The sequence below is a fragment of the Poecilia reticulata genome, linkage group LG20 (assembly GCF_000633615.1).
Source record: "Poecilia reticulata strain Guanapo linkage group LG20, Guppy_female_1.0+MT, whole genome shotgun sequence".
NCBI lineage: Eukaryota > Metazoa > Chordata > Actinopteri > Cyprinodontiformes > Poeciliidae > Poecilia > Poecilia reticulata.
Window position 1 is genome coordinate 20,758,020 of NC_024350.1, and position 24,811 is coordinate 20,782,830.

Genomic DNA, 24,811 nt, shown 5'->3' on the forward strand with positions numbered 1-24,811 from the left:
CGACTTTACAAACCTCGCACACAGAAGTATGAAATTGATAATCTGAAAATTTTAAGAGCGTGTTGAAATTCCAGACCTACCAAGACACAGGCTTCCATCCAAAGTAACAGGCGAGGCAATGAAAGCATTAATCAGAGCAGCAGCCAAGAGGCCCATTTAAACTCTGGAGGACTCAGGTTTGAGGATCTATGGGCAAGAAAACCATTAGTTGTGCACTCTAAAATTCGGTTCTCTGTGCCAGAGTGGCAAGAAGAAAGCCGTAGTAGAAAGGAAGGCCTGAAGAAGCATGTTTGCAGTTTGCCACAATCCATTTACACGACACAGCAAACACTTGAAAGTAGATGGTCAGGCCGGATGAAGACAAAATTGAACCTTTTTTTGTTAATGCCAGACAGTATGTGTGTTGGAGATGTGTAAAACGCAGTAAAGCATAATGGTGATGGAATCGTGCATCAGAACAGCCAAATTCAGATTGTCTCACCTGAAAGAAATGTGCGTATGTGGTACTAAGTTAGATACAGTATGTATCAGATAGTTTTCAAAGCGTCTGCAGTCTGAAGGGTCATATCACATTTTATCAGACTCTCACACTATTAGCATGAGAGATTAATTTTAATTCTGGACTGAAGAAGCCAGTTGCATTACATTCAGACGTAAACGATGAATGAAGCCAGCAATGCTAACACTCAGCTTTCTTCTTTCTTCGTTTCCTTCTGTTTTTGTGACGATACTGTCACCTCCCATTGCTCGACATCTTTATAATCACTTCATAGACGGCTGTGTCTATTATTACTTCTGTGAACAGTGCACTGCTGTGTGACGTCTATGTTCTTATTCTATGCATGTGGGTAGTTTTGGGGTGGTAAAATGTTCACACAGAAGTCTGATTGCAGCCGCATTTAATTAGCAGTATGAAGAACAACTACACACAGACAGACACACACACGCACACAAACAACAAAAACACGCAGAAAAAACGGATTCAGCAAAAAATCTGAACTGAGCATCAAAACCTGCTGTGAACGCAATTTTTACCAGCCAGAGCTACATGCTATAATGGAGATACTTTAAATTAGTTGTTTTCTCAAGTATTTGTATCTTTAAGTATATTTACTTGTTAGAATGGCCCAGTCTCCACCTGTGCAAAACTGACAAACCTCAAAAATTCCCAGCAAGAAATGTCTGCCTTCTTCACAATTATGCGTTCCTGGTCTGTCTCCCAAAATTCCAATCAAAGACATAATTTATAATTGCAATCTGACAAAAGTTTGAGATATGAGTGCTTATACTGTATGCAACAAGCTAAAAAACAGCAACAGCAGTTTTACAAATATTGGTGTTGAAAATGTCATTTTAACCCATGCCTACTTTATTCAATTTAAGATGATGCGTTGAATTCTAAAGCCTAAATAAATGAATTCAAAACATAACTAGCAAGAAGTGTAAAATGGGATAGAAAACATATCTGTTTCAAAACAAGAAAAGTCTGTAAAATGGGTTTAGAAAAGCGTGCAACATAATTTGTGAGGTGGTTTGTTGACTTGTAGGGCGTATTACTCTGCGAAAGTGCAGCTGCAGTCCTTGCTACATCTTCATATTCGGCTCATTAGCCACTGCCCTGCCGAGGCTTTGCAAAACTCATGCAAAGCAGTCTTGCAAGGAAACAGAAAAATAGAGGCCATTCCATAATATTAGGCTTCATCCTCTGCCTCGAAGCAACACGTCCTCACGTGTTTTTGCATCTTTATAAATGTAGTTCCAAATCATGGACTTGGAAAAAGCACTGCAATGCAGGGACACTTTTATCTCTCAGACACAGAAATCAGAGGGATGCTTCACAAAACGAACTCTTCCATAACCAATCATTTTCACCGTAAACATTCATTAAGCCATAACACTGGGAAGAAACGGAGCAATTCTGAAATAAAAATAATGTGCATCACGATAAAGAAAATGGCTTTGTGGCGTAACGACTTTTGGAGTCGAAGAAAGAGCATGATGGAACAAACATCAAAGTTTAACATGAGCTGCAAAAAGCCTGCATACAATCACAGGGAATGTTGTTTTGTTCCCCCTATTTCAAGAGAACTTCATCTAATGAAGCCAAGAAATCCACATATTCTGGTTTGAACAATCAAAGTTTTGATACCCTAAATAAATATTGTTTTTGTTGGTACTCTTTACATCTCTGCAGTTCCTCTAAAAACTTTTCATAAATCTCTGAATATAAGTCAACATCCAAGAAGCTGAGAAGTTCATACGTCTGTGGGCTAATTAAAGAGTTAATATGCAGTGACGTGTTTCTCTTCAGGGAAGTCGGCTTTACTCTCTCTTTTTACATGGGTAAAATAAAAAAAAACAACTTAAAGACAGTGGAGGATTATTTCTACAGAACACTGTATGTGTTAAAGGGGAATCATGGAGTCTACAGTGTTTATAGTCAATTTATTTTTCAATTAAAAAAATTCACATGTCATTGAGAGATGGATCAGAAAACGGATTCAACTCTGAAAACTTGAAAGTTCCCATGTGGCTTTGCTAAAATATATTTTCAATGCACTTTCTCGAGGGTTGTGATTGTGTAGGATTACCTCACTTACGGCTTTTAAATAGCTTCATATTCTTGCTAACAAAGTTGCAGAACACAATTGTCATCTTCCAAAAAAGCGAATTTAATCTAGGCATTAAAGGCCTAGAGTTTCTTTTATTATTAGATGCTCAAATTACCTACCTGACGTTTCGATGGCATACTTCCGTCTTCGTCAGCGGTGTCACAGCTGTTGCTCTCCGGGTTTACACCGAGGCGATGTAAACCCATCAACAATGACGAGCCGACACCGCCTCCTGCTGCTGGCTTACTGCTGGAGGACAATTATCATCCCTCCCCTGCAATCAACTGGAACAAAGTGAGCCAAGAAGTAAATGACTGAATAGGTTCTTGTTGAAGATTCGCTGCGGTACCAGCACACCATCTTTAAAGGTTCTCTTCGATGCAGTCCAACCTGAACGCAAACTAGCCTGACCAGATCTGAGCAGGATGTTCTAGCAGACTGAAAGCTGGTGTTTTATGCTCTATCCAGCAATTACAGATTTTCTTTTTAAATAAATAAAGAAAATATTTATTTTTCACTTTTTTTTTTTGGGAGTGGGCTGCACAGTGGCGCAGTTGGTAGAGCTGTTGCCTTGCAGCAAGAAGGCTCTGGGTTCGATTCCCGGCCCTGGTCTTTCTGCATGGAGTTTGCATGTTGTCCCTGTGCATGCGTGGGTTTTCTCCGGGTACTCCAGTTTCCTCCCACAGTCCAAAAACATGACTGTTAGGTTAACTGGTCTGTCTAAATTGCCCCTAGTTGTGAGTGTGTGTGTGTGCATGGTTGTGTGTCCTGCGTGTCTCTGTGTTGCCCTGCGRCAGACTGGCGACCTGTCCAGGGTGACCCCGCCTCTCGCCCGGAACGTTAGCTGGAGATGGGCACCAGCACCTCCTGACCCCACTAAGGGACAAGGGTGTGAGAAAATGGATGGATGGATGGATATTTTGAAGTGGAACCCCACCTCTTCACCTCTCCTATCCTTGCAGGGCAGCTGGTATCTACCTCCAACAGTCACTGGGGAAGAGCTGTGGTGCCAAGATTGCTAAGAGGTTTTTATTACAATTAACTCAAAGTGAAAGACATTTTCAGTAAATGAATATAATGGGTAATAACTATGTTTTTAAAGCTGCTCCTGTCATCTGCTTGTACCGTGTTGTTCGGCAGCTAATTAGTATTGTTTGTCGTTTAACCCGCAGTAGTTTGAACCCCAACTCTCTGTCTGTGACATTGTGGGCTATTAAAAGCCCACAATGCTTTTAATAGCATTGTGGGCTATTAAAAGCCCACAATGCTATTAAAAGAAAAAATTGGGGATAACTGCCTTAAGTGATTAAATCCATTAAAAGAAATGTGATCCAGCAAAAATGTCCTGAACTGGAGGAGGTCTGATAAAAATTCGATCACTTGCCTCTAGCTGTTCGATGCTCTCTAACAAAGTTGGTGAGAACACTTGCGCCCATTGATGACTCTTGAATGAGATTTCATTAGATCAATATCAATTAGAGTGAGAGCAGACATTTACATAAATGATGTTCAAACGGCGTGTCTGCCCCATAAACCTCCTATTATTCTCATATCATGTTTTCTAGACTCTCGGCTCAATGACCAGAGCTCGTACTTTTCACAGCCTCAGCTGAGGAGTTTCATTAAGCTAAGTGGATTCTTTGAATCCCCAAGGTTGATATTTGGAAAGCTTTAATGGGATATAATTACTTGCTTTGAGTGGTCTGTGTTCTTTCACAGTCAAGTGCAATGCTCACCAGGGTTCAGTGTGTATTAAGTACATTTTCATCGGAGCACGCGCGGTATGAAATGCAAAGGCACAAGAACATGTTCACCTTTCTGTGTGGCTGAACCGAGCTGACGCCGTGCCAAATAGTTGTTTACGGCCCTTCCTTCTTAAAGGGACACCAAGTAAAACATTATTATGGGCGTGATGAACAATATTTAGGCTTCTGAGTCGCTAATTTTTTTTGTTGAAAAAATACAAAGTTGTGCATCTAAAGAGTGTCATGAATTCCTCATACCCGTTAAGCCTACATAGAAACAACAATTTCAATGTATTTTACTGGTAATTTTATAGAGCACACAAAGCAAGCACATAACTGCATTGTACTGCAGTGTTGTATATGCAGACATTATTCATGGTTTAAATTTTCAGAATTACGCTGATGGCAGTCCTCTGCCTTATGAATAGGTTTGGTTAAGTATTGCATGCAGTGCGAGAAGGAAGTAAAAGAAGCCAAATGGATGATTCGTCATGCCACAGAGCTCTGTGTATCACTTCTGACAAATTACATTTAAATGGTGACTTTAACACTTTCAACAGTTAATAGAGAAAAGGAAAGGAAAGCATTTAAAATCTGAAACTGATTCAGGTACTACGTGTAACAGATTAACAACCCCTCCACTTTTTCTCTGATGGTTGTCATCCGTTCCTGCAGTTTTAGCTTCTCTTTGCCAGACACAACTATTCCATCTGCTGTTGACAGCAGCTTGTTCTTGCAGCATGGCGGGAGGCTGGTGTCTGTCTCCGCGTGTCGAGCAAAAAGGCGGGACACACCCTGGACAGGCCATCAGTCTTAATAATAGGACAAATAAACATACACACACATAGTCACAGTTCAGAAATATTTTTTAAAGATCGATTAACACAACAGTTGTGTTTTGGGACTGTGGGAAAAGATGGGAGTACTCAGACACAACACCATGTAGGAAGAGTCAAGGCCGGGATTCAATTATGTAACTTTTACAAATAGAATTTTTATTTATTTTTTTACATTAAAGCCATCGTTGGATTGTGATGCTATAATATGAGATCGATAACCTGTGAAAATAATCAAGCTCCTCTGACTTCTCCTTCTGCTGTCATCTACTGAAATACACTGCACATAAGAATCAACCAATCAGAGGCAGGAGGAGGCTCTTAGCGCTGTCAATCAACACATGTACACGCTCCTCACAACCTCCCTGTTTCTCTCTGCTAGGCTACAGCTGGTTTATGACAATGGAGCCTTCCATGAATGCTCAGTCTAGTTAGTATGGCGCCATTAGCACATTTAGCAGCGTGTACCAGAGGTTGAGTGGCAGCACTACGACCTTCCTCCTGGTGCTGATTTGTCGTCTTTGACTGAGAGTCATGCATTTTTGAAAACTTGGAGGAACTGGGACGATCGATCTTTTCACAGATTATCAGTCTCGCATTACAACATGGTGACAGTTTAAACAAATTTGTAAAAGTTACATACTTCAGCTTTAATGGATGGAGGGAAGGATGAATGGATGGGAAACATTTAAATTATGCGAGAAGTAATATAGTCTTTATATTCAAATGTTTTTTCCGTGCTCAGTTAGACTTTTCACTTTCCATAGAAACTCTGCTTTAAAGTAACTTTATCCCTTTGTGCCTCCTGCAGGCATCATACTTGTGCCTTTAACATTCAAATAATGTATAATAGTCAAAAAAATCCCACAAAGTTTATTTACTTGTTTTATCGGGTTTTTGTTCTCACTCTACAGACTCACATCCATTTAAGCTTCCAGGCTTTTTCTGCCTATTAGCACTTGTTGCAGCGGAGTATGAGGCTCACATCAGCTGTGGGTATTAAAGGCAGTCAGCCAAGAAATTGATAGTGTAATTATTCTTAGTGTTAGGGGCAAAATACCATGAGCTGATTACAGTTCACTACAACAGAACTGCAAACTGTGGCATTAAAAACAACAAATGAACCATTTCTAACATTAATTTAAATAAGTTTTTTTTTTTGTTTTTTGTTTTTAAAGAAATTAGGTTTTCAAGGTACTCTTCAAATCATAAATATGAAATTAAATGTCACCTTTATTTGTAAAACTAAAAAAAAAAACTGTAGTTGGAAAGTCTCCTGAGTGGGTGAGTCAGTATTCAGCTTTTCTAAAGAGCCTTTAGAGCTATTATTGCTGTTATTTGCAGTTTACTGTAAACTGTGTCTTTTTTCCAGAGGTATTCAATACCTCTGCTCATACCGGCTGCTAAATGGCCTGTTTTTTTTGTGTGCGCTTGCTCTAAAGTCTGTAACATCCCGTTGATTCATATATCTTTCAGAACACACCCCGGGGATGAGACACTAGCTGTTAGTCAGCAGCCCAGGATTGAGTGTGTTGCAATCAGTGCTGTGCCTCCATCTTTGTAAGTTTCTAATTAGTCTCATTTGCAGTACAAGCCTAGATCGTGGCCCCTGCTGACTTTGACAAAGTACCGGAGCCGGAATACATTCTAAGCTTTACGCTGCAATTCTGTGCTGGCGATTAACTGGCTGAGGGCTGATGGCTTTAGGAGGAATTCATGTGACCCTGTGTTCAGTGGGTAGCATCCTGTCTCTTACAAGTTACCCAAGTTCCTAATCCCAAATTGAATCCACAAGGTGCCCTTGGGAAAAGAGCCTAATCCTGAATGGCTTCAACAACTTCCAAGCGGCGCATAATGGAAAATACAGTTTTAAGGTGCTTACTTAGGACTGTATTTGGTAATATATATTGGCTGATTACCTGTAGTTCAGTCTGAAGGTGAAGCGCTGAAATGGTAATACTGCCAAGGACTATGCTCTAATTGATGACAGACCTCAAGGAGGTTTTTGAACAGCTGCCTCCAACGCCACGCACCTCAGCAATATGGTAAAGTCCTTTGGAGACAATTATCCGCGCACATTAGCACTGCTAAGCATGCACACACGCATAAACCTCCAGTAAGCTGCAATAACAAGAGCAGAGTTCAGGTTATGGGAAATGCCAGGTGCCTGAATGAGAGGATTAATTACATCCTGAGGGGAGTATTTAAAGATGTGACAAGGCGACGCGAGTATGACATCTGAATATGACAGGCACTCAGGTGGAAGAGGAGCCGTGGCGGACTGAGCCGTGTCTGCCCTCGGACCAAGAATCTAATTAAAACCGAAGCAGGTCACACAAAGGAAAAAGCCATGTCCAATTCTTATGTCGCATACAGCTGTGAATCTTTGACACCGAGGTCAGAAGACGATGAGATTTCTTTAGTTATGGATATTAACGTGTTTCTTTATTTCCCCTTTCCTAAAACATGAATCTCACTATGTACCCTTTTTTAATTTTTGCAAATTTTTTTTTTTTTATAGTACATGTTGCTTTACACTGCCTGGTTGCTGTGGCTACTGAACTAAATCAAGAACATTATAGCTGAAGGCCAGATATAAATCTGGCTGTCTCCTGCAGTTCAGGCAGGTAATATAGAGCATCGTTTCCCAACGGTGGGGTCTGGACCCCACTCTGGTACACGGAAAACAAGCCAGGGGATGTGAAACCATCCTCAGAAGTCAACTTCTGCCCCAATTGTCCCAAATAGATTTAAAAAGCAGTCACTGATAATGGATGTAAATAGTTTGGTGTTCCTTGTTGCTGCTTATTTTGTTGTTATGGTTTTGTTTCCTGTGTCTGCTTCCTTTGAATATTTCAATATTTAAGAAGAGGCAGCTTTTGGAAGCAGGATGTACTGTTGATGCCAGTAGACTGAGGGTTCATGCATTTGCACAAAATCACTCAACATACTATTGTTGCTTAAGTGTATATGCAAAGTAGTAGGAAGCACAAACCACCAAACTAATGCAATAATAGCTAGTAATAAAAGGATATTAAGGTTTCTGCACTGACATCATTAAGCAGAAGCCAGTGAGTTTTTGGCATATGGAAACTCAAACGGTTATTAAATAAGTGTCTATTTATGGTAAGCTGTTTGTGTATTTATTTGAACATTTGACATCTAGTATTGCCTTAATTTTATTGGTGAAGCTGTACTTTTCTCCCACTCCAAGTAATTGTTTTGTCTTGTAGGAAGAAAAATGAAATATCTAAAAATGTTTTATGCAACTTAAACATTACACCTACATTTCTTACAAACGGGTCTATTTTGGGTTTGTGACATTTGACCCTTTTATCCCCATCTGTCCATCCGTCCATCTATCCATCCTTGTACTATTTGTCCATGAATTATAATTCCATCCACTTAGTTTGACATCAGCATCTTCATACATCATCAAACTGCTTTTAATTGTAATTGCAGGCATCGCACACCGACAGTTATATTTTCCCTCATTCTGGCGTTACACTGACTGGAGCTTTCTTTCTTTCACACACTGGCCTTTGTGATGCATGAGTCCGCCACCCCGGCCTTTTCAGCCCTGGTATCACATGGCTCTTTCAGTCTTGTGGATCCCTGGGTGGCTATAGTAACTCGTGATTAAAGCAGGAGGCTTGAATGTCACTCAGTAATAAAGTACCAGAGCTGCAGGTTTTATTCCCTGTTTGTCTGACTGTTTTTTGTGTCTGTTGAAAGAAACTATTCCTTGTAAGTGGACCGCCTGAGGGCTCTGCAAATCACATACTGCACCCTTCATGTTTAAGTGTACATCACCTTCATCAGGAGATCTCATAGCTGCACGCTGAGCCAGAGGGCTCCTCTAAAGCCAGTGCTTTTATTTTCCTCCCGTCACAAGACAAATGTCAAGTATCCAGGCTTTAGGAGGGAGCGCGGCCCACCCGTCTGCCGCCAGTGGTTTGGAGACAGCTAGATGAATGTGAGGCTACAATGCGTCTGGCTCGCACCGGAGGCAAGGAGTCACGGTGCAATGAGGAGGCCGTGCTGCGATAACGACAGAAGGGTTTTAATCATCACCGCTCCCCGGGAATGACACCAGCGCCGCACGGGGTAACAGAGACAGAGAGCAAGGTGGGGTGGGGTGGAGGAGGGCGGCTGGCACCCAGCAGACAAACAAGAAGCTTGTAGCATCCCTGTGTGGATTAGCACTGTTGCTTGGTGTGAAGCGCGTGTTCTTCTGGAAAGCCAGCAGGAGAAACATATTACTCTTTTATTGTGTTTTGCTTTAGATTTTTTTTTTTTGGCATTACGGATTGTCTGGCACCATTAAACATCAGGTCTGTTTTTCAGGTTTATTAAGTCGAAATTAAAACTGTGGAGCACCTCACAAAATGTATTTACAGCCCTTGAACCTTTGTACATTTTGTCAGGTTACAGACAGAAACGTAAGTGCATTAACTATTTATGTGATGGAACAACGCAACGTAGTGCATAACTTTGAATTCTTCTCAGATGTAGAGACATAATTTTTTACTCACTTTTCAAAAAATAAAAAATAGCTCAAGCTCAGACAGATTGTATGGAGAGTGTCTGTTCACATCAGTTTTCAAATTTTGCCACAGATTTTCAATTTGACTGAAGTCTGAGCTTTGACTGGACCACTGCAACACATAAATACAGTATGTATCAATCTAAGTCACTCCAGTATAATCCTGGGTGCTGTATTTAGTTTTCCTTCTGTAAATTGAATATTTTCCCCTGTATATAGTTTTTAAATGATTTTCCTCCCAGATTTTTCCATATTGAGCTCCATCTGTCATCCAATAAACTTTGAGTTGATTGGCTGTCCTGGTTGAACTAAAGCATCATGGCACCATCACCATGTTAGATGGGGGGTAGTGTGTTAATGGTGATGTCATTTTTTTGTCATTCCAGTGTTATAGCTGGAATGATCTGAGAAGACGACCTTCTTCTCTTTCCCTACTGACTTCTTTACATAACTTGTGGCAAACAACATCTCTGCTATTTTTCCCCCCAACAGTAGCTTCCTTCTGGGTAACACTTTATTTGAAGGGGGGGTGAATAAGATTGTCATAACACTGTCATAAACATGACATAACACCCGTCATGAACATAAATGAGCCTTCATAAATATTACTATACTGTTGTTGACATTATTCAAAGTGTCTTTGTTATCACAACTTGACATTAACCTAGAAATCATTACTGATATGAATTAGTTATAAAAGTTTTACTCTCCAGCTCCTCCAGAGTTACCCTGGGTCTTCTGGCTGTTTCTTTGATTTATTCTCTCCCTCACTGGGCTGTTGGATCAGATGGACCTCATGTTGCGGTAGATTTACAGTTCTGCCGTACTCTTTCCATTTTCAGAGATGCTTAAAGCTTTGCATTTTGTTTGATAGATTGGACTTGATTTAGTCAGTTTTATTTTAGCACACCTTCCACTTTATGTTTCAGCTCTACCTTGTGTTGGTGGATCAAATGAAATTCAAATGATATGCACTGTAGTTGCAATGTGACAAAAATATACAAATGTTAAAGGGACAATATTACTTTTATGCTTTGGTGGGAACATTTATTTCTCCCATTTCCAGCTCTGCAGACTGAACATATTTTTATTTCCTCAGCTTTTATGATAATCAAAACATTACCCAGCTTCCGCTACGTATTTAGTTATCCCGAATGTTTAAAGACGCCGGCGTTTTATCCAAGTCTAAACATGCATGCCTGATGTTTATGGAGCACAGAACCAGAAAAAAACAACAACTAAAAAAACAAAAACAACTTTTGTTTGCATCTTGCTGATATTTACGGAGCTTTGTGGGATTGAAGTCTGCTATCTGATGGAATTTAGTCACCAGGGGGATCGGTCGATGATGTGAGTCGTGCTCTTTAATTGGCTCACTCTGCATACAGATTTTAAGTATGCATGTACAAATGCAACAGATAAATACAGCAAATGGTTGAATATGAAAGCATTTGCTTAGAATAAAAAAAGAAAAAACATGTTTAGAGGAGAAAGGCATTTATTTACCTCACAGCCGAATGTTGCACTGTTCATTAAACGCCATGATTTATAAAAAGAAGAGGATTATTGTTTTATTGACCTGCGTCATCCCAGTGTGAGCTCACAAGCTGTGGCTTTACAGAAAAAGAAGTGAGCAGCTCACTATAATTTAACAAACTGAGCCATTTACTTTGAAAGCCAATACCACTGTCAGGTGATTGGTCTGTAATGACATTATTAAGGAATAGCAGAGAAAATAAATTAAAAACCAACTGGAATTCTTTTTTATTTTTTCACCATGACCAAATGGTCAGAAGGAGGCTTCATTTTCTGGATCGTCTTCCCTCTGCGCAAAAATTAAATGTGTGAGACTTTTCTCATACCACAACATAGTGGGAGAAATGTGGGTAGAACTCCCCCTAAAAGGAATAAAATCCACAAAAAAACACTTACACGCTTTTGGATTTTTTTTGTTTTTGAAACAAATATGGCTACTTTCTAGTTAGAAGAGTGAGCTCCAATCCCTCCACAGAGATGTAAAAGACTGTTTATTACAACAGATGCTATTGCCTCCAACAGTGGCACAACCAGAGCTTCTTCGCCACAGCAAGTCATCTGTTTCTATCTAATCCTATGTTCCACATCTTCTTCTTTCACACCAACCAGCTTCTGGGGTGGCACAACTGGATTTTATTTTATTTTTAATATATTTTTTTTAATGTACATTTTTTTTGAATACCCCCGAATGTAATATTTCTATGGTGATCAGTAAAAATTGAGTGTGGGGAGAAATATAATCTACAAGAAAAGCAGCATTGCTTCTTTAAGATACTGTGGCTCCCATATCTCCAAACAGCTGTGACCAGAACATATTATATTAGGAAATCATATAGACATTGTTAGTTTCATTTTTTTCCCGTATTACCAATCTGTGTTTTACCTGTGAGGGTTTGGCTTCGGCACTCAATAGTATTCAAAGACATTAATAACACAATTTGAACTCTGACACTCTAGTTAGTTTTCTCGCAGCAGCACGTTGTTTGGACTTACATTCTGTTGATTTACTGATTTTTCTCATTATTTCATATGAAATCTGCACTAGAGTAATTTGGTTATAGTTATGTTTATGTGTGTTTGTGTGATGATCAAGGTGGGTGTGTGAATGGGTTGTGCCCTGACTCTTTTGCTGTCAGGACTGTGGTATTCACACCCATCCTGTGCACTGATTTCCTCATATGACCCAACAATAAAGTATTATTCCCAGATTAACCTGATTATTATGGTAAAACACTGAGGATCATCATCTGGAAAGAGAAGGAGACGGTAATGAGTTAATGCTATCTGCAGAAATCAATACATGGTTTTTATACTGACACATGAGACATAAAACATTGACTCAATGAAAAACGAAAGCACTTACCAGATATAATATAAGCTCACAACTCCCACGGTCACCTCAGTGGTCTGGTTGTTGACTCTAATCTTGAGTTATCATTTGAAGCAACTGAACCGTATTTTGCACTCAACCCTCAGGTTTGAGTAATCGTGTTCCTTACATTTGTGATTTGACATGTTCAATAATCATGGGGCAGAATTTGTTTTCCGACAGGGAGAGTTTTTGTGAGTGAGAAACAAATCCTACACAGATATTCCGTGTACATAGTTCTTACTTTTTTTCCTTTTCCGTGTTGCAACAAACATCAACACATCCATTTATTTTTATTGAAAATATATTGTCAAGGAAACAGTCTGTTAACTGAGTGATTGTTGATTCAGAATGTCTTAGCCACCCTGCTGTATTAGAAAAGTGCATTGTAAAATGAGATGCTTTGAAGCCAGTGAAAAGGTTGATTCTCATATTTATTGCATATTTTTTATGTTTACTTATTTCTAAAATATTGTATTTGAAGCCATAAACTTTCAAGAAAAACTGGCAACTGCTTTTTTTCTTTTCATAGTTTCCAGTCACTTTCATCTGAAAAAACAACAAAGAAATTAGCAGTAATTGCTCTGAAAACGTCAAGCAAACTTATGAGTATTATTGAAGAGCCAACGCTGCTAAATAAATCTCATATACCACAGAGAAAAAGACACAGCTAAAAGAAAATACTTTTGCATCCTTTTAGTAAAGAATGAAAGATACAGAGATCAAATGCCAAGGTAGCACGTGTTGAAGAAAGTAAAAAAATACTTCATTCAAAGTCTTTGCTTTAAAGGCTCATCAATTAAAGATGGCTTGATGTAGCACAGCTGCTTCTTCTGTCAATTGCATTAATATTAGTTGCTTTCATATCTAATGATTGCTAGCAGATTCCAACTATTCCCTGATTGCGTCATTTTCCTCCCTTGTTTCAGAAATTTTTCCACTTTTTGATCCTTTGTCAGCAGGCTGCATTTCAGGGATCTGAGCATCCTTAAACATTTCTATGTCACATGTAGACATATTTCTTTTGTCTTTATTTTTTGTGCCACGCTTAATCAGATCATAAAATACATTTTTGTTGTATGTCAGATAAAGATAGCCTGGGTAAATACAATAAAAGTCTGTTTCATGCTGTGATTTTATGTATTAAGGGAAAAAAAGCTTTTCAAAAACAACCCGGTTCTATGGAACAAAGTAATTGAAACAAACTAACAAGACCCTAAATCTAATTACATGTTGCCACCCTTGGTCGGAACAACTGCCAAAAAAGCTGTTGTGAAAACTATTAATGTGTTTTTCCACCTTGTTGTGATGGAATTTTTTTCTAAGTCTTCTTTGCAGAATTATTCAGTTCAGTCACAATGGAGAGATGGTGCAGGATAAAGTCATGCCGTAGCAGCTCAGTTGCATTTAAATATAGACAGTGACTAATACCGCTCCAAAGTTTCTCTTTTTGTCTTTTCTTCATATTTGCCACTCATAGGTTGACTTGCTGGGTCATATTCTGATCATAAACTGATGTCCAGGCATTCTGGTTAGGATGTGCTTGAATATGTGAACAAACAGCTTCCTCAGCAGTTACCTCATATGGCTTATCCCTATGAACGTGTAGCCGACTGACCCGGAGTGAGAGCCTGTTTAAAGGCTCAGGAAACGTTTGAGCTGATTATAGTGGGACGCCATTCGATTCCAGTAATTACCTTTTCAACAGTATTTTAATTTTGAGTTCTCATGATCTGTAAATCATTATCATCAAAATTAAAAGAAGCAAAGGCTAAAAATACATCATTATATGTGGCTATTCCATATAATAAAAAGTTTTATCTTATGAGATCACTGGCAAAAAATATTCCACTTACATCCAATTTTACATTTTTTTTTTAGACGTACTACTATGTACAGCAGGGCTGGCTGCCTGGAGGGAAAACATGATTGAGCAGAGATTAGAGTTTGGGTCAAGTGGGAAAGAATGACAAGGAAGAAGAAGAAGAAAGATACATGAATATTCCTTAACATGATGCTTTAAAGTCAGATCAGTGTTTGTGAAAACATACATTTCAAAATGAAGAGTGTACATATCAGTCCACTGTTACGCACAGCAGCTCAGGAGGCGTAAGCCGAAAATACTGGTATCAAGGGAAATCCCACTTTGCAGTAGGAAACCCACCAGTGTGTGGAAGAAGACGGAGGCGTGTTGTGGTATATCTGTTTCAGGAAAGTTGTGATCCGAGTCGTTGTGCTGCTGACTGATCGGATGTGTCTGTACTCATCAGATCAGTGTTGTCTCGCTGCGTGGAAGCTGTCCGTTTTGGCTTTTTTATCCAGTGCCATCCATCAGAGAAAGATTACGTTATTATGCTGTCCCTGCATGGGTCACAGTCTGCTGACTGATTTCAGATTCGAATAACTATAATGCTAGAAATAAATATTGCCGTCTCATTTTATATATATAAAAAAAAAGTACACTTGTGACTCAGTCTGAACATTTATTTTTTGAAGTATTTCAGAGAGAAAACAGTACAAAGTTAACCAACGAGAGCAGAGAAAGCTGCATTGCTTTAGTTTAAAAACATCCTAACTTATGACAATAAGACATTTCATTTAGAAGGGCTTTTTATAGCACTCAAGATCATTTTGCAAAGAAAGTAAAAAAAGGAAAAGAGACTCTCTGTGGCAAAAGGAAACTGAACAGACGACAAAGAAACTCATTGAAATCCATCTGTCTGGAAAGATTTACAAAGACAGTTCTAGGCCTTTTGGACTCCAGAAAACCACAGCAAAGCCATTATCCACAAATGGAGAAAACATGGAACAGTAATGAACCTTCCCAGGAGAGGTCAGTCTACCCAAATTGCTCTTAAGAATTCATCGGTGACTGAACCAGGGATCTCAAAAGAACCCAAAACAACTTCTAAAGCACTACAGGCCTCATTTACGCCAGATAAGTTCAGTGTTCTTGATTAAATAATAAAAAAAAAATAGGAAAAATATTGTAAAAGTTCATGCCAAACCACACACAGAATAAAAATCTTGTGGGGTCTAAATGACCTCGTCTCTTAAGACTTCCTGGGTGGGTTAAACCTGCTGTTCATGGCAAAAAACCCTGGACCAAAATTTCCTTACAAAGATTCAAGAGTCACTATCAGTTACTGCATGACCAATTATTAGGTTTAGATTGAATAGCTTTTGTTCCCCCTTGAAATGCTCCTTTGATAAAGTGCATTTTGTAATTAATAAATGACAGAAATATAAAAAATTTGATGATATTGATTAATTTCATTGTATACCATGCAGACTCTCTCTCTGCACAGACAAAGATATGCTTACCTCAGCAGCTTTTAGGAAGGAACTGTGACAGGTGGCATTATTTAAAAAAAACATGAAATCACTCAGGTGGTCACTTTCTGTGGTTGATGTAAACTACTGTTTGGATTGTTTTACACTTTAAAACTCCACAATTGTGCCTAGTCCCAGTGTAAAATAAAGGTTTCTCATTTTTTCATTGGATGTAACTCGAGTCCAACACTGATTGAGTTGTAATTAGAGTGCCAGTGTACATTAAAATGCAGCTTCTGCGGCAGGAGGAATTTGAATCTTCTTGTGGAAGACTTTATAAGAGCCACATTGGGTTAAAAGTGTCAGTATGCACACTTTAAACATGAAGCTTTGAGTGAAAAATACATGTAACTTGTAATATATGGGAACCTGAGGATATCTGCTTTAGCATTCACATACTCTTTTATTAAATTGGATCCCATGCAATGTTTTATGTAATTTCAAGGATTAGACTTAGAAATTCATTAGGTTCCAGCTCTGAGAACGAGGCCCTATTTTCATCTCCTATATCAGACTGCGAATTTGATAAAGTATGAAAATATGATTCATTTATTCAAGAACTGTGCGCCGCGGCTTTATGTGGTTCTTAATGAGTAATCTTCCATACTCTGTGGGAATCTTTAATAAGTGCCATTTAATGAATGAAACACGTTGTGTGGCAAATCATTAACTTTGAAAGCACCCCTGATTGCTTTTGAGGGATTACAACGCTTTTCTTTGATTTAAATGGGCTGCGTTAATTTCCTGGAATTATCTTTGTATTTAAGGGATAAACTCTAGATTAGAAAAGTGCCATAAATAAAAAAACAACTAATATTTTCCTCTTTAGTCATTTGAAATGTTCACCTCTTTGCTGCGGTAGCTGGCATTTGGAGGGGTTCAGGTGAAACCAGACAAATGGCAGTTATTTGATGCCAGCGTTGTCACATCTCTTATCTTTCTTCGATAGAGATCAATCATGACAGCGGGAACAGACAGATGATTCCTCCCCTGGCGGCCAAATTGTCCCCTTGCATGTGCTCACTTTTGTGACAGTGTCTGAACATTTGCCTCATCATACATCAAACCACTAAACCGTTTGGATTGACAGCACTTTTCAAGCGGAGAGCACTCACACCAATCACAGCAACAGAGGCAACAGCCGACGCAGACTTTCACTTTGACTTGGAGAATCCTCAGAATTGCCTACTGAAGGATTGATGTAAACCGTCTTTAGCAGTGTGAAATGATATCTTCAGATCAGCTAGACGTTCCAAGGACTTGAGTGGTGCAGTTGCCAAAAGGATTAACAGGTGGGAAAATGTCAGTACATTTTACATTTGATAACAGTTAAGTGATTAAATGCACTTTAAATCATCCATTTTTCATCATCAATGCAATAACAGTAACACGTAGTGTGTTGTGTGTTATTGTGTTTTTGTTTTGTTGTCTTGCCTAAATATTTCAGGTCCTCAAACCAATTCCAATACTAGCCTGGTCATTCAGGTCAATATCAGACAAAGCTTTTCAAACTAATAAACCCATATGTAAAAAAAATAATATACAGGCTTACACTCCTCTCATCTGTAATGGAGGGTTGAACCCTTTTAGTTGTTTTTACATCACACTTTTCTTCCTCTCAACTTCCCATTAATATGCTAGGATGCAGCACTCAGAGCACTTAGTGATTACTTTTTGTGGCTAATCTTCATTGTGGAAAGTGTAAATGACTGTTGGACAACTGACACAGGAAAGAATGAGCTGAGCAGCGTTTCTGAAAGAAAAGAAAAATGATATTGATCGTAAATAATATTCTATTTTTCAAATTGAACAAACTTGTAATAATACCGCTCTATGTAATCTTTGTACGAGTTTCTTATTTTAATGAATGGGATATTTTGATGGTGTTCAAATTGATTAGAACTCACTTTAAATGTCCCAGAAAGGACGGATCCCTCACTAATCATGGAAGAATACCGAGATGAGATTTGAGGAAAACAAAAGTTTGCCACTCTTATCATCACCGTCTTCTCTCTCTCTCTTCCTCTCTCTTACTTTGCAGGTGTCATAAGGACAGCTTTGCCCAACATGGACCGGGAGACGAAAGACCAGTATGTGCTGGTCATTCAGGCCAAAGACATGGTGGGCCAAATGGGCGGCCTCTCCGGCACCACCTCTGTCACGGTCACTCTCACCGATGTCAACGACAACCCACCTCGGTTCGCTCACAGTAAGAGACCTCGTTCTGACTGCCTCCACAGTGCTGATTGAGTTTTTACATGTTCAGCAGCTACTTAGCAATCAGAAGAAAACCTCCACATCTTTTTCTTCTTTTTTTTTTTTTTCCCACCGGTTTTGTTCTCTAGTTTGAATGCAGCTCTTAAGATGTACTATCACTGCAAGACCACTTGAACTAAGAGAAGCGAATCAGGGCTACTCGATCAACATAGTAAAAATGCTGGGATTTTTTTTTCTCACACGGATGAAAGAAACCGCTTTAAAAATTACTTTTTCTATATTACTTTTTAATAAAGAAAAGCTGTTTTGGTTGAACGGAGTTTCACAGAAAATGAAGAAGTTAATTTTTCAATATTAATATCTCTTCTCACCCTTTGCCATGTTACAGTAAACCTTCAGTCTGAGAGCAAAGTGCTCTGTTAGGAACATGTGGAATAATCAAATCGCTGACGTATAACTTCTTATTAATAAAAATAATGATGGAGCTGATTATATGTGAAAAGAAGAATCTTAAACTCTATTTTGGATTTAACAAGGAGTCAATGAAAATAAGCTAAAGTAGGAGAGATATGATCTGTCTTTTTTAATTTTAATTTTGTAGAACTTAATTTAACAGGAATTAGGGCAAACATTTTTTTTTTCAAACTTCTCTTCAAGCTTTGCACATGTAGACTAACATTTTTGCCAGGTGATTGCGACAAAGATCTTTCATAGTTAAATTGAATGTAAATGCATGTATATAGATATCAATCAACAGATTTTCAATTAGCTGTATGTCTGGACTTTGACTAGGTCATTCTAACTCATGGGTATGTCTCGGTTTTGGCAGAAGGCTCCCTCTTGGTGTAGTTGGAGTTGAACTATACTTGGAACTGCTTTCAGATGATGAACTGAATTCTGCTCTGTAAGATCTCCAAGGATTGGGACGTTGTTTAAGAATTTAACCCCACAATGAATCGCTCAACAACTGATGCTCTCTAACAAACCTTTAAGCCATTCTCTGCGCCAACTGGAGCGCAGCCACCACTGGACTGCCATGAAACTGTATAGAAAAAGACTGACTTGTATCACTCTGTGGATGGAAAATGGTTCCTCTGGATTTTATTTAAGAGTTTAAGATTGCAAAAACTAAGAAAATTAAACAGTTATGAATAGCTGAAAACCTGAAAATCACAACCTTGCGTTTATATTTTCAGCAAGAACTTGGGACTTTTCCTAAAAAAATAAGAAAACTGTCTATAAACGCTGCACCTCCCAGCTTCATTCTTCATCAAAGACAGTCATTCCTTTTGCATTGGACACCAAGATCAATCAGGTTTCTTTTTTTTTTTTTTTTTTCCTTTTTCTTTCATTTTGTCAGCCCTTTGCACAGGCTGCTAATGGCTTCCAGGAAAAGCTTTACGATTCAAAGGCATGCAGTGCTTCTCATGATAATCCCGAAGCACCGGCAATCGGTTTACTGCTGATAGCCCGACCGCTGGTCCGGCTGGAGCGCAGTCACCACTGGACTGCCGTGAAGCCGAGTCAATTTGCCGGTCCCCGGGGTGAAGGAGAGATTCAAGTTTGCGCGACAAGTCATCAGTGTCGTTTTAACCCAGCGCTGTCACACTGAGAAGAAAGAGACTTTAGAAGAATTCTGGGGGGTTTTGCTCCTGCTGTTGTGCTCACAGGGTCATGGGTCAGAATCGATATGCCATTACAGGGCTTCAGAGCAGATTGAATCCAGGAGCACTGCTTAGCTGATGATATGTGGGGAAAAGGCTCGGGACGGGGAAGAGTAGGAGGTGGGTGCAAGGGCAATAGGATGGGAGAAAAGTATTTTTGGGGGGCTTTTAAAGAGCTGCTATTCCATGGCAAATTAAAAAGCCATTATAAAGATTACATGGTGGCAAACAATGTCAGGCAGATTAGCATTTAGACTGTGGCTGAGGGAGACACTGAGGAACACAGAAAGGTCTGGTAATGAGCTCTGGCTTGGTGATTGGGGAGATTATGATTATGAATATGATTCCCTTCTTTATTCTTGTAGGAGTACTTTAAATTCACGGGGTCAAACAATAGCGTGGAGAACACAATGGAGAGTTTCTGGAGTAATAGAATCCTCGAGTGGACATTTCATCCAGTGAAATGCAACAAAGGGATTTAAACGCGACTCCTGTTGTTCTTTTCTTCTGGCCTGGACAGCCTCAAAGTGAAGAAATGTTTCACTGGCTTCATCCACTCTCCTAAAAGTAAAACTTGTGGAACACTATGAAGTGAAATTAGTCTCGCAGTTCAAATGGGATATTTTTTTATTTTTTTGCCTTCTTTGCTGTCTTTTCTACAAAATTCTACCATTTCGTTCAAGGCTTTCTTAGCCTCTTTATTATAAACAAATGCATTCACTTCAGGTAAATTGTATTTTTGTTTCTCTCCTCTTCTGTGTGTTCGAAAAACGGTAAACATGTAAACAAATCGAGTCATTCAGATCTTAAGGTCTTGAAAAAGTTATGAAGGTTTGGCTTCTTTCTAATTTCCTGTGGTTCCAAGCTGTGCTGCATTAGAACAATGTGGAGATTCAATTCCAGCTATATTTTTTGTTTTGCCCTCCTCTCTGCCTGAAAACTGTCAAACTGATCCAGTGATTCAGTTTTAGGAGCTACAGTGGATTTTTGGATCTGCTACTGCAGCGCAACTATTTACCTTCTCAAATTGGAGATTCAAGCTCATTTGTATTTATTCCTGTTGTTTTTTTCAACAATCTAAAAAATAATCTATCATATATATATGTAGTCTATAATTGCCTTACTTTTGGATCAATTGTTTTGCTTTCTTTCTGTTTGCATTTTTATTTTTTTAATTGACATTTGTCAGATTATTCTTATTATTATTGTTCAAAACTAATTTATTGATGAGAATCAACTGGCCCAAACGATAATTAGTAACAAAAATAATTGTCAACAGAGGGTAATTGAAAGTTTCTAAAATAACATCCATGGTTCCTTACAAAGCTGAAATGCAATAAAAAATAAACAAAGAACAGTGACTGAAGTACACGGGTGTGAAATGTTTGTTTGGAAGTAGAAAGGAGAAAATAGCATTGTGTAAGTAGCATAAGTATGAAGGCGGGTCATTCTCTAAGCAATAAACAGACCATAAACAATTTTCTAAAATTTATCAAAGCCGGGACGGCCTCTATGACGAGAAATTTCACATTTTGCCACATTCATTCTTTTAAATGTGAAACTTCTTGAACACTGAGAGCTAAAGTTAGTCTTGCTATTTCAATAGCGTAATTTCCCTTTTTTTTCTTCCTTGCTGACTTTACCACAAATTGGAGTGAAAACCGAGATTTATGTGTCACTGCCCCTGCTTGTTAGTCTAACGCAAGCGTGCTGGCTGCAAAAAAAAATAAGCACATCCATTACAAACAGCCACTCCTGTCCTTCCCTTTGCAGAAAGCTATCAGTACACAGTGCTGGAGTCGCTACCTGTGCAATCTGTGGTGGCCAGAATCAAAGCGGCAGATGCTGATATCGGCTCCAACGCGGAAATGGACTACAGGATCATGGACGGTGACGGGCCCGGCATGTTCAATATAACAACAGACGAGGACACACAAGAGGGGGTTATTATCCTGCAAAAGGTAGAGTTTGGAAAATAGACATATTTTCACAAAAGGAAAAGCTGTCAGTTTTACTCGTCATGGCCGTAGCAGATATATAGCTTTTAGAAGGTTCTTTTTTTTTTTTTTTTAGACAAATCTTTACATACCATATGTTTTTGTGACAAAAAAAATATTTTTTGTTGATTTTACTTGTCAGTATGTGATTCCCAGAGTATAATATTAAGTAAAAATACCACTTTTTTGTGAGATGGGAGTTACACAAAAGTTGTAAAGCAATTTTATAAGCATGAATTGTACGCGTTTAAAATAAACAACCAACATTTTTATTAAAAATAGTCAAATTTTAAAAAATGAAAGAAAAATTACGACAAATGCCCATAATTTTTGGAAAATATTTTGTTGACTAGAGGGACATTATGGGACATTTTTGAAAGTTTGTGTGTGTGTGTGCGTGTGTGCCCCATTAATTAAAATAAACAGCAATTTAGAAAAAAAAGTACCGTAGTTAAACATGGTGGTGGTAGTATGATGGTCTGGGTTGTTAAATGAAATAGTCCAGAGTCTTTCTGCCTGTCTGACAAGAAGCTGCACTCAGACATACATGGCCTCTATATTGAAATAAATGCGATCAAATAAATAATGCATTATTAATTGAAAAGGGTTGCATTTGAGCTCAATAAATTGTAATAAAAAACAATGACTAAACATTTTAGGATCCTAAAAGGTGATAATTATTATCATTTTACATTTTAGGTCTCTAAATGGATTACTCTGTTATCCAGTACATTTTTCTACATTCGCTTTGTTTTTATTTTGATAAATAACGATGGACGACAATCATCCTCAGCCTATTACTGTTAGGTTTCCAGTCATGGAGCACAGAGTATTTTAACACCAATATTTAACACCATATGCTTCACCTCACTGGATTTTTTTGTTTATAACAAAATGTTGTTTTTTTCTGTATCTGTTCAGTAATATATAAATAGTACAGTACATCATGACTTCATGGGTCAGATTTCCAGGTTTCAGTCTTGAAATGGTCTCTTCAGGCCTCGTGAATGTGACAGCTCATCGCTGCCTCTCCTTGGTCAGAGTGCTAGAACCATTGTTGCCCACAAGCAGTTCTTGTCAGACTGGCCAATTTGATCCTTTGTTTGTTTCACACCAAAACTCAGACAAACACCAGGCAGAAGAAGTGAGTCTCTGACAATGAAACTGTCAAATCCGCGTGCTCTGTATATTACATTTTGCACAGAGAGTTTAATAAGCCAGACAAAATGTTTCAAAAGCATTTATCTTTGTACGCTTTCATCCACCCTGTGTGCCTTTCTTTATAATCACCGTTGGTTCATTTGTGGGGACAAAGTCGCTACAATTTATCATCAAATCACTTTGTCTGACAGTGTGTTAAATTTTAGGAGTGCTGGAGAGCACAACCTTAATTGTGATCAATATCACCAGATTGGGTAAATGAATATAAACGTATCTGCACACAAGCTGTTCATTTATCCTTGACAGAAAATGGTGATATTTCATGTTTGTACAGCAAAGGACAGTGTTAAAAAAAAACATTTCGAGGTACTTCTCTTGTTGGACAAATAACCAAATTAAAGCTGCTGTAGGTAACTTTGATTAGAAAAAATATTTTTACATATTTGCTAAGCATGTCACTATGTCATGCTAGTAGATTATGAGACAAACAAAAACGTAGAAAGAAAAAAAAAAGCCTCTCCGGCTCCTTCTGGTGGTCCTACTGCCATCTGCAGACATACGTCTCTCCCAATTAGAGTAAGAAGGAACATCTTAGCACTGTCAATCATTCTTATGTACGTGCAGCTCACACCCTTACCTGCCTCATATTTTACTGTCGGGACAAAAACACATTTTTATAAAAAGTAGCTACTGCAGTGTTAATCCAGAGTCAAGATAATTTCTAATCTTACTGTGGGAAATTTCCATGTCTCGATGAGTATTCGAAAAGAAAACAATATGAAATTAATATATAAACATCCAGAATTTAATCCTTAAAAAGTAGATCCATCCATCTGTTTGTCAGTCTGTCTGTTATCCATCCTTCCAGGAGTCATTCTCTATTTTTTTTATTACGTCTTTCATCCAGTTAGAGAATGCTGCGGATTTAATATTTAACACCTTAACATTTTTTTCCCATAAGCTTAACATGTCTCATATGTTTGCTTAAGCAAAACTTGCCAAAAATGTGGAAAGACAGAATTTTTACAAAACTGTGTAGAAAACTTGATGTGACCCAATTTCTGTTATATATTTTTTGTATCCCTTTTTTTCCCCGCAGCCTCTAGATTTTGAGACGAGAAGCGGCTTCGCTCTAAGAATCGAGGCCACAAACAGGAACATCGACTCCAATTTCTTGAGCCTCGGCCCATTTAGCGACATAACGTCAGTGAAGGTCTCCGTGGCAGATGTGAACGAGCCGCCCGTCTTTTCGACGCCGCTTTCCAAACTGAATGTTTCCGAGGACGCCAGAGTGGGCACCTCGATCGGTCGAGTCTCTGCCCACGATCCAGACAACTCCAACAGCGGCATCAGGTACAAGCGCCGCGCTTCTCCGCTGCGCCACGCAACAACAGGCCAGAAATCTGATTGGAAACGAAAAACCTCCAGACACTTCTCTTCCTTTCAACTTTAAGTTATGCAATTAGTTTACAGTTTTGCGTAGAGGGGGAAAAAAAAAAAAAGTAAACAGTACCCCAAATATGCAAACAAATTGCTTCTCAACATTATCTACAAACACAGACTCCACAGAGCCTTGAAAGTCCCCAATGTGGCTGTCACAAAGACAGCAGCAGATGGTGGGCGGGCCGAGGAGTGCTGCATTTGCAAATATAAAATGCCATCTTGAACAAGAGAAGGGCATTCCTGCAGGAGGGTCAAGGCCCGACACTTGCGCAGTGGCATTTACGACTCCAAACAAGCACTCACATTGTCAATCTTTGCAGTGCCACTCTCGAGATGCCCCCAACGCCCCCCC

The 24,811-nt window shown here is 38.8% G+C and overlaps 1 protein-coding gene across 1 annotated transcript in view; it reads left to right on the forward strand.

Annotated features, from left to right (window-relative positions):
* The window catches only part of LOC103456805 (cadherin-7), a 155,262-nt gene that overhangs the window by 93,612 nt on the left and 36,839 nt on the right, over positions 1–24,811 (forward strand). Inside the window, exons 5-7 of the mRNA XM_008396562.2 lie at positions 18,019–18,186; positions 21,632–21,819; positions 24,116–24,369. Of these exons, the coding sequence (XP_008394784.1) occupies positions 18,019–18,186; positions 21,632–21,819; positions 24,116–24,369 (610 nt within the window). The remainder of the gene's footprint in view (positions 1–18,018; positions 18,187–21,631; positions 21,820–24,115; positions 24,370–24,811) is intronic.